The sequence below is a fragment of the Cryptomeria japonica genome, chromosome 1, assembly GCF_030272615.1.
Source record: "Cryptomeria japonica chromosome 1, Sugi_1.0, whole genome shotgun sequence".
NCBI classification, from domain to species: Eukaryota; Viridiplantae; Streptophyta; class Pinopsida; order Cupressales; family Cupressaceae; genus Cryptomeria; species Cryptomeria japonica.
This window is the reverse complement of record NC_081405.1, coordinates 520,922,323-520,936,768: the sequence shown is the minus strand read 5'-3', so window position 1 is coordinate 520,936,768 and position 14,446 is coordinate 520,922,323. Positions and strand designations below refer to the sequence as shown.

Below are 14,446 nucleotides of genomic sequence, written 5' to 3'. Positions count from 1 at the left end.
ATCTTAAAATTGGGACGAGTCACACCTTTTCACTATTTCTACCCTTTGAAAGAGTCACAACTATTCATCCTTATTTGCTGTCTTTTGAAAATAATTATTTATTTTGTATTTCCTCAAGTCAGTTATCTTTTTCTCCATTCCTTTCCAAGAAGACGATTGATTCACTCCTTTTATACCTTTAATCCTCCAATAGTCATAACTCTTTGTTTCATGCCCTTTGACCATTCATTAACTTAATTAAATTTATATTTTAGAATATATTATATTTTATTTTTATTATTTTCTTTATAGTTTAATTTATTATTATTTTTTATTATGAAATCCTATTTCAAAAAGGGGACATTACACGCCTGGTTTTATTCTTGTGAAAATAAATCTGAATTTGAGCTTCTTTCATCAAACTCATTCACATCATTTAAGTGCCTTTATGTTGTGTCGAGAACTTCCTTCATATGAAAGATGCCTTGAAAAGATACCACCTCCTTTTCCTTCAATTGTGACCACAGTATGCTCAAAATTATGCTCATCTCTCCTAGATTGCTGTCATAATAATTACTTTGCATTCCAAAGATTCTTATAATGATACCCAAAACTGTACCTTTTAACAAATGGTATGAAACAGATTGTATGTGAGCTGGAAATGGCTGTGAACCCTAAACAGCAATGTATGGGCTGGAAGATGGTTGTAAGTTATATTGCTCAAAATTTCTCTCTAAACAGCAATGTGTAGGCTGGAATACTTGCACTTGGTGACCTCAATAGGTGAGACCTCCTACACACCACAGAAAGCAAAACAAAAGTCACATGCCTACAAATCTGTAGTTGCTCATGGCAATTATCATTAATCCAAAACATGAATTTATCAAAATGATCAATAGAAAGTTGGTTGATAACAAAACTTATTAAGATTCAGGAGAATTAAAAAGAAGCGCTCTGTAACTAGGGCACATTTTTCGAGGGTGCCGCTGGTTGCAGACCGCCACAGCGTGCGAGGGCTCCCTAGCTTCGCTGGGTAGCCCTCAAACATTAATTGCAGGCCTTCCACAAATAATGGAGGCGAATAAAGGAGGCCAAAACGATGATAAACAGCACAACAATCTTCATGCCACCGAGAACAAGCACTCGAGACAGAAGACCTTCAGTGAGGCGGTGGAGGGCAAACGGTTTCTTTTCCCTGCTGATGCAAAATTTGAGGCAGCGACACAACATGAAGATGAAGCCCATATCACGCGAGAAGAAGGTGAGGTTTTCCCCTCCAATTGCATCATCATTAAACCCAATGGTTCAATGTTTCCTGCTATTTCCTCTGAGATTTCTAGGCTTAGGGACTCGGCTATTTTTTTTGCCGCTTTTGATGTAAATAAAGTACCATCTCGTCAATATATGAACAAATGGCTGCAAGATGTGTGGGTCAATAAGTTAGGGTTTCATTTTTCATTTTGAAGAATGATTCAAAAGGGTCTTTTCTTAATTTTTTTTGATAATAAGGAAAGCCAAAGCAAAATTGTTAATAAACAGTACTGGTCTGTGGGGAATTCGACTTTCAAGGCAGTACGTTGGGACCCTGAGTCTTGTAACGATGAAATTCTTGCCCTCTCTAGTCCAAAATGGATAACTATCAAAAATATTCCCCTTTTTCTCTGGTCTTGAATAGATAGGATTGTTGAACCCTTGGGCAAAGTTGTAAAAATCAATTCCTCCCCCTTGGTTCTTCCACAACTCAATGCTCAATTACTCATAGCCCTAAATCCGGGTCCTGAATACCCCGCTGAAATTGATATTTGCTTTGATAATAAAACCTTATGTTGCCCAATTGAGTACATGGGTGGTATAGATGCCTGCCATTATTGTAAATTGAGTGGTCACTTTAGAAGCAGATGCCCATTACTGGTTAAGAAAAATATCAAGGCCAAAAACCCCTCCTCCGGTCCTCCACCCTCCGAACCCTCGGCTGCTCCCTTCGAACCTCCTCTGACTGTCTCTGCTCACTCTCATCCCCCCACTCCTCCCCCATCTGACATCTTCGCTATCCCTCACCCTCCCGATCCCCCCCCTTCCTCTTCGGCTCCCTCGATGGTTGTTTCTATTTTGAACTACAATAATGCTATTAAGGATGCCCTATCCGCTAATCAATCCCCCCCCCTTTGACCCCTTTGAGCTTGTTAATAACCCCAAATTACACTCGGGCCCGAGATCCCAGAATGCTCAACAACTTGTGTTGGAAAAATTGAGAAGAGTTGCTGAGGCTAGGAAGGTTCTTGAGCAAGATCTTCATAAGCAGAAATTGGAAATTGAAGCCTCCCTATGGCAGATGCCTGGCCTTGAGGGTTTGGATAGGGGTGCTCCACCTATATTAGATACCCCTAGCAGTGCCTCTGGACAAGGCCTTGAATTGGCTGCATTTAGGGGACATGCTGAAGAAACTAAAATTGATGAGATTAATCCTTCTACCCTAGATTTGAAGGATTGTGGATACAATCCTACTATGGGTGAGGTCTTGGTAGATCCTCTAGGCACATCCAATGGGGCAGAGGCCTCTGTGCGAGACCCTGGTAGTAGTACCTATTGTACTTCTAGCACCCCTATTGATGCCCTGAATGCAGAGCAGACTGTGACACAAGGTAATGGGATCAACATGGATTCCCTTACTCCTAGGTGCACCAATTTGAGCAAGGCTCGGTAGGAAAATCAGAGGGTTTCACTATGGTCAAATACAGGAAATCCAAAAGGAAGAGATCCCCCAAAAATAGCAAAGATAGCTCCTCTAGGAAGGAATCCCTTGGCCCCGAACAGATATCTGAGGCAAGGAAAAAGAGAGGTAGACCCTGTTCCTCTATTGCATTTGATGCTAGCAATATCACAAATAAAGAGGAATGGCCTAAATGTTTTGAGGGATTTAAATCCCAAATGGACACCACCGAATAAAGTTAGCCATGCTGAAAACAATCTCTTGGAACATCAGGGGCCTTGAGGCTCCTAATAGGAAATATATCATCAAGAGATTCCTTAATGGACATAAAGACATGGATTGTCTCCTTCTTCTTTGTCACTAACCATTCCAAGGGTAAAGGTGGTACAGCCATACAACTTAGTCCTAGATGGGCTAACAAAGTGATTAACTGGGGACAATCCCCCTTTGCTAGGGCTATCTGGGTCTCTATTCAGCTGGATGACCAAAAGTTTGGAATTTGTTCTGTATATGCCCCTAATGACTATAGAGAGAGGGGGGAGCTTTGGAACTGGCTAGCAGGTTTGGCGGACATCCCTTGGATTGTGGGGGGTGATTTCAATATGATTGAAAATGCAAATGACAAATAAGGAGGCAACAAGTTTGAATGGAAGGGTATGGAAAGGCTGCAGTGGGATAGAATGATTAATAAACTACATCTTTTTGACCCTATTGCTGGAAGGAAAGACCATCTGAACACTGTGTGGTATACTTGGTGTAATTACCAACAGCTGAATAAGAGAATCTATTGCAGGCTGGACAGATTTTACTTCAATAAAAATCACTTTGACATTGGCAAAGGAACTCATGGGGATCAATACTCTGTCTCCCCATACACACTATCAGACCATCACCCCATACTAGTGGGTATTGATCTCTCCTCCTCTGGTCACCCCCCCTCTACAAGACCTACTTCCTTCACTTTAAACACTAGGCTCTTGGAGGATGAGGATCTCTGCTCTGCCCTAGCCTTCATTAGATTGTTTAACATGAAAGGGCAGCACCGACTTTCTAATATTGACAAATGGAATCTGAACATTATAAGTTGGACCACCCTTTGCCAAATAGTAGGGAAAAAGAAAGCCAAGGATGCCAGGAGGGAAGAGAGGCTACTACAGGAAGATCTATGTAATGCAGAGATGAATCTCCAGGACTCACCTAATGATGAAAGCCTTACTAACACCTTGGTGTCAACCAAGAACTAGCTTAGGAAAATTCAGAATGAGAAGGTTAGAGGATTGAAAACCAAGGCCAAATTGAATTGGATGGATTCGGGGGACAAGGGCTCAAATTTTTTCTTCCAAATGCTTAAGGTCAAAGAGGCAAAAGAGAGCATCAGTGCTATTTGGGAAAACAATACCCACATTACTGACACAGAGGAGATCCTTAAGTGCTTCACTCAGTTGTACCAACACTTATTCACTACAACAGATGTAAATGATGAACATAGGGCTGCCAGGGTGCTCATTAAGGATTTGATCCCACCTAAGCTTAATGAGGAGGACATTGATATTGTAGGGAGTCCCATCTCAAAAGAGGAAATTGGAAAGGCCATCTCCTCAATGGGCAATGACAAATCCCCTGGACCGGATGGCTTTCCGGTGGAATTTTACAAGAAGAATATCAGGTGGATTGTTGGTGACCTACATAGCCTATATCTGGAAGCTATTAATCAAGGAACTTTGGGCAAAGAAATCAACCAAGGGGTGATCAAGCTCATCCCTAAGGAGGGGGACAAGACATTGCTAAAGAACTGGAGGCCTATCACATTGTTAAATGTCTCCTATAAGATCTTGGCCAAAGTGGTGGCTAATAGGCTGGTTAAAATCCTTCCAAAGATAATCAGTCCTACCCAAACTGGCTTTGTTAAAGGTAGATATATCCTTGAAAATTTGATCACCCGTTGGGAATCACTCGAGTGGGCTAAGGAATCAGGGCAAAACAGGGCCATGTTGTTGATTGATTTTGAAAAGGCATATGATAGGATACAGTGGAGCTTCATAATTCAGATGTTGGTGAGCCTGGGGTTCCCGGAGATGTTCTGTAGGATGGTTCAAACTTTCTTCTGTGAGGCCAATGCTGTTGTTGATGTAAATGGAATCAGATCTGATAATATTGTTCTTTCCAGGTCAATAAGACAGGGCTGCTCACTTGCCCCGGCCTTATTTGTGTTGGTTGTTGATGCTATGTACTATGTTCTTAAGGATCGCAATATGACCCCTAGGGTCAAAGGCATCTCTCTCCCTAATAAAGAGGAAATTATCAATGTCCAGTTTGCGGAAGAGGAGAACCTATCCTCTCTGCTGCACAACATTGAAATCTTTTGCAAGGCTTCAGGTAGCAAAATTGCTCTCCATAAATCAACCTTGCTAGGATGGACTGATTCCCCCCCTAACTGGCTTTCTAAATTTGACCTGGAATGGGGAGGACCGAACCTAATCACTAGATATCTGGGTATCCCCTTCTCTGTCTCCCCGAATCTGAAAGAAATGTGGGAGTGGTTCAGGAATAAGGTGGATAAAAAACTGAATAAATGGAACAGAAACTACCTCTCCCTAGCAGGTTGGTTTCAAGTCTATCAAAAAATCTTGTCTTCATACAACATCTATTGCTCCTCAGCCTGGCTATTCAGTAATTACCAGTTCAATAATCTTCAAAAACAAATCAGGAAATTCCTATGGTCGGATGGGAAGAAGAACAAGAAACAGCATGCTGTAAAATGGGATTGGTGTGTTAGATATAAGATGCACGGGGGCATGGGCCTCGAAGAACTCAAAATTCAGGGCATTGCCTTGGCTACCAAGTGGATTTTTAAAGCCCTTGATGGCAATGAACCTTGGAAAATTCTGATCAGACACAATATACAGTGCTCCCTCCCTAAAAAGGCAAAGAAATGGAGGAACTTGCCCATGTGGGACTTGATTGCTGGCAATTTTGAGATCTCTCCAGCTGGCTCAAAAGTCTTTAAGTCCATATGGAGGGCTTGGAACCATGTCAAACAATTTATCAGTAACAATGGCATTGTTGATAATAAGGGTACTCTCAACTTGGGCAGATCTATATGGTGGAATATTCTGCATAATGGGAAGCAACTGGCTTGCCTTCAAGGGTGTTCTGCCTTGAAATGGCACAACTTGGGCCTTGTTACTTTTGAACACATCTTGAAAGACAGCTCTCTGATTTCTTGGGATGCTCTTAGTTCGGCTTTCAACCTCCCCATCTCCCAAGCCAGAACCTACAATGTCCTCAAGACTGCACTGGACCCATCCTCTCCTCATCTTCCCCTCCTTCGTCTCCCCTATTTCTTCCCTTTGTTGGGTTGACGGCTCTCCCCTCCCTCTAATGAAAGCCAAACTTGTCTACTCTTCCCTTGTTGATTCCGAAGATATCCTAACTCATCTCAATAATGTTTGGAACCTCACCTAGGATTCTAAAAAGTGGCATTCTGCTCTCATGAGATTCTGGTCTGCTCCGCTTGAACCAAAAAAGAAGTTCTTTGCCTGTAAACTTCTGCTTCACAAGCTCCCTCTTAAAGACAATACTGGCAACCCCCTATTGTGTAAATTGTGTCGTCTCCCTGAATCTGTGCTACATATCTCTTTTGAGTGTCATTTCGCCAAAGAGGTGTGGAAATTGTTTGGTCTTTAAATTGATACTAAATGTCTTACTATTGATGAGGTGGTCCTTGGTTATATTAAAGGTGGCAAGAAATGTGCTAATCTCTTTTGGTTTGTTCTCTCCTTGGAAATTCTTTGGATCTTTTGGAAATCTAGGAATGGTGATGTGTTTATTGGCAAGGGTAGATACCTCACTGAGTCTCTTAGGAGACTCATTCATTACCTTGTTGCTATGCAGGTCACAGTGGTTCTCCGCCTTGATGAGGGCAAATTTGACAGATGGTTGAATGATGGTGCAACATATGTCTTCATCAGGGAGGTGTCTCATGGGTTTACCTGGGACTGAATGGGAAGTAATAAGACAAACTTTGAGCAGGCATTAATGAAATTTATGCAGGAGATGGAGGCAAGACAGCAGAGAGAGGACTTCACTCAGATGGAACTGGAAGGATTGCCTACTCACCCTTTTAGAGACCAGTTCATCGAGGGACATGTACAGGTGTGGTGCGAGGGCGAATTGGGATGGACTGCGTGGCTCCTCCCTCTGGGAGATAACACTGATCCCGACTCCTTCCTTTTTAGCTAGTTGATAACTTGTTCCTTTTATGATATACTGCTAATATGGGACCTCCAATGCTGTATTTTTGTAAATTTTGGGATATATTATGTATTATTTCCTATGCTTCATCCGTAACCTGTATGTAATCGACATATGATATGGGTTGTGGGTTTTCCAGCAATGGTTTTTTGATACTGTGAGTCCTATCTGATAGATGGTTGTGTGTTTTCCAGCCAGGACTTTTGAATATTGTAATGTTGTTCTATGATACTTAATACAAAAAAAGTGATCAATAGGAATATAGTACCATGGCTGCCAAACTGAGTTCCTTTACTCAAAATCAAGAATGTAAAGGCTGGAAATAACTTTGCACCAGCTCAAAACACTTCAATCATGGGATTGGGCTGGAAACTCCTCCACCATGTGACTGAAAATCCTTCTATGACTGCAAAGAAAGTATGGAAGAGGCTGAAGATATTAGGAACAGCATATCCAAAGTTGGAAACCATATTCATATTGGCCTCTGGTCCATGTTTCTTGCAGTGAACACTTATCCCTACCATGTATAATCGGCGACTACCAACAAGAAGGCTCCATTTTACAAGTATCTCATTTGGTGACCAACTTAGGAGAGTACTATTGAGTTATCCAAAACAAATCAAACATTATCATAATCAAGTATCTTACCTAAGAATAGACCCTTGCCACTTGGTTATCTCTAAGCATCGAGTGGCTCGAGCTACTTGGTTTCTTTGAAAAGAGACCTCCCTTCTTCTAATTGTAACCACACTTGGGACTCCATTCACTAAACCTTGAAGTATTCAATGTTTCTATTCATCCTTGACTTTCAGCTCCATGGTGAGTTCTCCAAGAGGTTACCACTACAAACCCAATATTTTACCAATTCCTCCTAGACCATGATATAGAAATCTTTGCATAAAGTGACAACAATTTGTTTTGCCTTCATGATGCTTGGAATGATGAAGTCATTTTGTGGTATCTCATTCTTCTTGAATTCTCCATCCCCCATCCAAAAGGAGCAACCTTGTATGTACCTCAACTCCAACAACACCATACCATGCCTAGTAATAAAATCTTGAACATTCAATTGACATCTATTTTGCTTGCCATCTTTCCACACCAAGCTTGTCATGGTGACTATCTCCAATTGGCCATTACTCACAATCTTGTCTTCAAGTGTAGTACTTAGCTTCTACGAACCATGAACATTGATCCTTCACAATGCGGTTAAGATGCACAACAAACCCTATATGATTCCTCATAAACTTCCCTTCAATCCAAATATAAGAGATGGATAACTCAATAGTCAATGCTTCTATTCACTTTAACCCGCAAAAGATCACCTGGATCCCATATGCAAAAACAATCTTCAAGATGACTCTAAGAGTCCACATGACCTATATTACAAGTTGTGTCCCTTACTCCATTACCCCTTTTAGCATGCTTTCCATGATGATAACAATTTCACAATGCTATGGGAGGAAGCAACAAATTTGAAATATAATCATCATATCATACCTAAGGCTACCAACAAGGAGCACACACTCCTTTGCTGAAATAAAAATAGTTGAGAAACCCTCTACAGTTTTGTCCTTGTGAATCAAAATATTTTTTTCAAATGCATGTTCATCCATAATGCTACTGAAGATTAGTGCATGAATTGGTGCATATTCCCCCATCTTGGGCTCCTTGTATCCAACAATTGATGCATAGTACAAAAAATATGCTTAGGAATAGTGGTACATATCTATTGACTTGTAGTGACTTGCAATAAAAGTTCTCTGAAGTATGCATCTTTTATATTTTTTAACTTTCTCATTTATCACTCGCTATTATATATTATTTATTTATCATTTATTATTTATCTTTTCTAATTCTAAATGTTGTATGCAAATTAAAATGTTAAAGAGTTCTTCTTTGGAGTGGAATTGGAGTACGTACTTCTTTATCCACTCAATTAAACACAACCAATTGGGTGCAAAAAAAGCTAAAGATTTTGTCTTTGTGCACTCCAACTTGTCTAAGACGTGATTATAATGAGGGAGTGATTAAGAATTTAGATCTAATCCTGAGTGTGCCGACTTAGACACTACAATTGCATAATTTACCGAAGTCTCTAAAGGTGAGGCAGCTTCTATATATGACGGGGCTAGTGGGAGTGGTGATGTAGTTGATTGTGGATCAAATGAAAATGAAATTGAACCAAATATTGACTTTGATGCTCTCAATGAAGAGCACTACAAAGATTATGTAATGTCCCCTACTAGGAGGCTGCCAGTTCCTAAAGAGCAACATGCATTACTACTTATTATGCTACATTAATTACATATTAAATATGGTTGCTCAGAGTACAATTGTTATTGTCCTTATTCAAGCTCTAATCTTAATCCCTTCTAATTCTCAACCCTAGATGGGGATTTACTTGCCTAGGGCGCAATGACACCAATTCAGCCCACATTTCAGGAACATCAGTCCATTCACCCTTGGGGCTCATAATACAGCCCAGATTTCAGGATCATAAGTCCATTCACCCTTGGGGCATATCTTTTTTGGGGATGGATTTACTCCACCACTCCTCTCCTTATGGGGGGAAGAATTAGAATTGATTAAGTAATTGGGATATGAGTACACTAACTTCTAATGTATTATGAATATATATGAAATTAAGTACGGCTGTCATACATATTGCAGTCTATATTAATAATACTATTAAATTCTACATAAGAACATTATCAGGCTTGATATATTAAGCATACATATTATGCACATCCTCATGCATACCACCAAGAACAAGGATGTTATTGCCTGTAACTTAATAACAGTTCTGATCTGATCTGATCGATGGTCATGTTACTGGAAGCCTTGATTCCTTTCCTTTATATCTCTCAATGTGAGGGAGAGGTAACACCTCTTCATTATTGATGCAGCCATAACCGGTAAAAACCCTGAAAAGAGTCAACTGGCTTATGCAGCGAGAGAGACACAACGGAAGCAACAAGAAAACATAAGAAATTCACATAAAAAAATCATATTAAAGCCATAGAACTTCTGGCAATCCTTCGGCAATCATTATATTATCATCCAAGAACATCTGGTAATTAACCGGTTACATGCAGGCTTTAAGTTAGATACAATCCAACCGAAAATCTAAGAACCAACTAAATCACAACATGCGAATCTTAATCCGTATTCTCAGTTCTACTTCCTCTACCCTTACAAATGATTACCTAACATCCTATTTATACCCGCCGGAACACAACTGGGTCGGCCTCATAAGGTTACATTCACCAATGCAGGAAAATGAAACGTGTAATTAGGTCGGCCCTAAGAATTTGATAAATCTTTCCAGAAAATAAAAACCAAGTGATGCGGTTCAACAGGAAGGTCGGCCACATGCCAAAGAACATCGGACAAGACCCAAAATGAATCCACACGACAAGAATCACGCCGGTAAAGAAGGAAAACCAGCTGGTAAGCACAAGAACTATCCCGGGAACCCAGAAACAGCCAACCGGAAGCGATAACTGACCGGAAAAGAACCCAAATGAACTAGAAATCTGGAATCAACCACATGAAACCGCCAGGAAACCGAAAACAAGATCTGCCATGAAGAACAAACAACTACTGGTGCCAACCGACAAGAACACAGAAAACTGCACAAAGAACAAAACAAAAACAAAACTGAAAGGAAATATTTTGGTTGATGCAAGATTGCCCATCGACCGGGGATGTTCCTGCATCAATTATGGATTGCCTTTCGCAAGAGACACTCCCTTTCACCATTAGTACCCTTTGAAATAGTGCAACTCTTCATTATTTCTGCCCTTTGAAAGGGAAACAACCTTTCACAATCAGATCTGCACTTCTTATTTAAATCAGATTTGCACTTCCAAATTATCCCCCTTTCAAATGAAGTTCTCCTCCCTTTTATGTCTCATGTTTGAGGGAGTCACAACTTTTCATCTTATGCCTTTCGACCATTCATTAAACTTAACTAAATTTTAGTTATGGTTATGTTTAATTTTATTCTTTTATATTTATAATTTTTTTATTATTGTTTATTATTAAATCCTATTTTGAAAAGGGAATATTACAGATTATTGAATATTCGTTATAATTTTTCTTTGTGTTTTGACATTGACAAATCACTAAATTATGAATTTGTGTATTTTCTTTAATGCAAATCACGAGGTATTTAAATATTTTGTTTAATGTCAGTTATGAGTATCACTGTTTTTTTATTTTATAATTTCAAAAAAAATTATATACATACACAAACCCATACCCAACGGAAAAAAATACCATACCACCACCATATCCAAACCCTAAACCCATACTTGTTCCAGTCCCATAACCAGCAACTTAGCATAAAAGTATGCCAATCTTGAATAGGGAAATTTTGCTTTTCACCAATAAGATGCTCTTAGACATAATTCCAAACAAATGGTGGATTGGCAAAGGTCATTGATTGCTAAATTACATCATGACATAAAGAGTCATCTGACTATTTTTGAACATCTGTGAAAATTACAAAGCGACAAACCATGAATTTGCAGTGCAAAGGAGATTGTGGCCATGGCATGTATGAGTCTGGTTCGCAACTCCCCATAAAGAAAAAGAAAAAGAAAATAATCTGAAGCCCCAATTTATTATTTATTTTAGCAAAAGCTTCAGAACCAAAATTTTCTGGAATAGTTTGTGTTAGGTGGTATTACAGAGAACAAATCCTAGATTGCATCATTATAAAGTTTAAAAATATATCTTGAATGATCCCCTATCCCAATGGACAGGTGAGCAAAGATCATTCTAACAAATAAAGAGGTGAAACAAATGAAAGAAAATAATCAAACTAGCATATGATGTAAATGCTAATTTCCTTCAAAGAAAAAACGGGAATCCTATAAAACATAACATGTTAATTGAAATACTCACTACTCAAAAGCATAAGAAATAAGAATAAACATGTAATAAAACCAAATGGTGTTTTAAGCAGAAAGCTTCTGACTTAGATAAAAAAGTTTCCAAAAAGGAAAAAACAATTAGAGAAAATATATGTGGAAGTACAACCTGAGATCGTGGCATTAAACGTGTCAATATGGCTGCTTCCATTGTTTGGCGAATGACTAGAGAAATTTCTGTTGATCGTCTGCACAAAAAAGCATAGCAGACATGTACAAATTGTATTAATAAACTTCTAATTTTAAGTTTTGACAGGCAACCTATGATTTCTATTCATATTTATAGACGGATGGCCGGAGAAACGAAGAACTATAACAACAAGGTAAAGTACATAACATCTATCGAGACTACACATATCCTAATACTGTAGGTTTTCAAGATTCAATTATTTCTATTTATAAAATCAAATATCATAAGGGGATTGACTTCTCAGCCAACATCTCTTTTCAGTTTGGCAAGGCATTAAATAGAAAAACATAATATTGAAGAAGGAAGAGGAGGATAAACACAGGAATACATTTAGAGGAAGACTAGAGGATGCATAAATGGTAAGGACAGAGAAAACAAAGCAAACAAAACTAGTAAACCTATAGAGCATAGAAAATAATCGATGATACATGGGGATGCATCCACAGGGCTTTTCTGTCCATCCTCACATCTAAAACATTTTGAGGGCATGGCTACACACTAGAAATGTCACTGAGCTGTTCTCTATCCCTGTCACCTACCAGGGAACAGCTGTCTGCCATCCAGGGACAGCCAACCATCCTGCATGCAAATCGTTTTTTTTGCTTAATTTTATTTTTTAAATAACTATTTTGGTCCTTTTTTAAATGAAAAATTAAGAGGGATGAGGAAGCCCACAAGGCCCTCCTCCCCTTTCAAAACCCTAAAGTTAAACCTACCAGCCCTAACTTTAAAAGCGAGAAGAACACAGCAGCAAAACACATTGCATGCATTGATTGTTTTGACATTTGTGAACACTGACCAATGAGCTCTAGGGAGTGGCAGAGAAGGTAAGAAGAAGGGCAGCAGTAGCAGCAATGAGGTAGGCTTTTATTTTTTTTCAATTTCAATATTTCATAGTGAAAAAAATTTAAGCAAACAGGTAAACTGTTAAGGTAGTTTTTTAAATTTTCAATTTGGTTTTCTTTTTGCAGTTTGCACTGTTTTTTTCTCAAAGAACATGAGTAGTGAGGGTAGTGAAAATGTTGGATGGCACAAAAAAGAGATGAGAGTTCCTCATGGTGTGGGAGTGGTGGGAGTGAAGGGGGACAACCACATAAATTTGTTGGCATGCCCTTCCGTCCTCTTAAGCCCTTATGCAAAGAACCCATTCAAACTCACTAAACCTCTTTTGCAATTTGTAACACTTCAGGAAAAAAATAAAAAGAAAAATTTGAGGGGGAGTAGAGTTTGGTTGTCATTCATCAACAAAGATTTTAGAGGAAGATATTCTCAGGTATTTGTTGTGACATTTTCACACATCACCCCATTGCAAATGGGGACCCTCACTTTTTTCTGCTTTCTAGGTCAGTTGTGATGTCTTTTGCTATTAACCTTTTACTTGAGGAAGTGCAGTGTCTCAGGTTGCCCGGAAATGATCAAGTTATGTTTGTCTCTTTTGGGTGGAATCGAGGTTAGTTAGCTCCCAAGGCTTAGGAGATAGGCGATTTGGATGAACATTTCATTTGATCATCAACATCATATACATCCAAAATCAGAAGATAAAATTGAGTCTAAGCATGGAGGACTGTCAAAGGAAGTTTAAGGATGACCAAGATGAGGGTGGTCAAAGCATAGGCAATCAAGATGAGGGTGTGTTGATGACAAAGGGCCTTAACATTGATGAAGTAAGTGTCTCTATTAGTGAAAATGCATAAGTGAGGTCACAGTCAGTGACCCCTTGAAACCCCTGCCATTCCTAACACCTCGGTCAGTGACCTCTCCAAAGTCCGATCTAAGATAAAGATGCTTTTGTTAAGCGAGATGAACATTTTGAGGATGAATGTTTGATATTTGATGAAGTGGAAGTGATTGAGTGAGGCTAGCAACTTTTGAGCCTAGTCAATGCCCTACCAAAAGCCCGACCGTTCTCAGTCAGTGCCTTGTCTAATCCATGACCTCATTTGAAGCTCAGTCGGTGCTAGGTGAAATCCCCCGCCCAAGGATGGAAGATGATGTTCAAGTTTATGATCAAGCAAATGATGAAGGAAGATCAATCCAAGGCATTAAGCATGACATGAAGATTAATGAAGATCAAATTTGGAGAATCAGTCGATGACCCCCTGAAAGTCCGAACTTTTCCAGTCAGTGCCTTACCAAAAGTCCAATCTATCTTAGCATCTCAGTCAATGACTTCGTAAAAGCCCGACCTTTCTCAGTCAGTGCTACCTCAAAAGTCTGAAATTCCTTGGATGACTATCAATGCATGCTATGAACTCCGGCCAAGGTTAGATGAAAATGTCTAAGTCAATGATCATGTTAGTGGTGGAGGAAAGATCAATTCAATGAGTCAAGCAAGACAAAGAGAGATCAAATGAATCATCGAAGAAATGAAAG

General features: G+C 39.4%; 1 protein-coding gene across 1 annotated transcript in view; it reads right to left on the bottom strand.

The window, feature by feature from the left end:
• The window catches only part of LOC131059969 (exosome complex component RRP41 homolog), a 130,771-nt gene that overhangs the window by 63,395 nt on the left and 52,930 nt on the right, over positions 1–14,446 (bottom strand). The window contains exon 6 of the mRNA XM_057993036.2: positions 11,993–12,071. Within this exon, the coding sequence (XP_057849019.2) occupies positions 11,993–12,071 (79 nt within the window). The remainder of the gene's footprint in view (positions 1–11,992; positions 12,072–14,446) is intronic.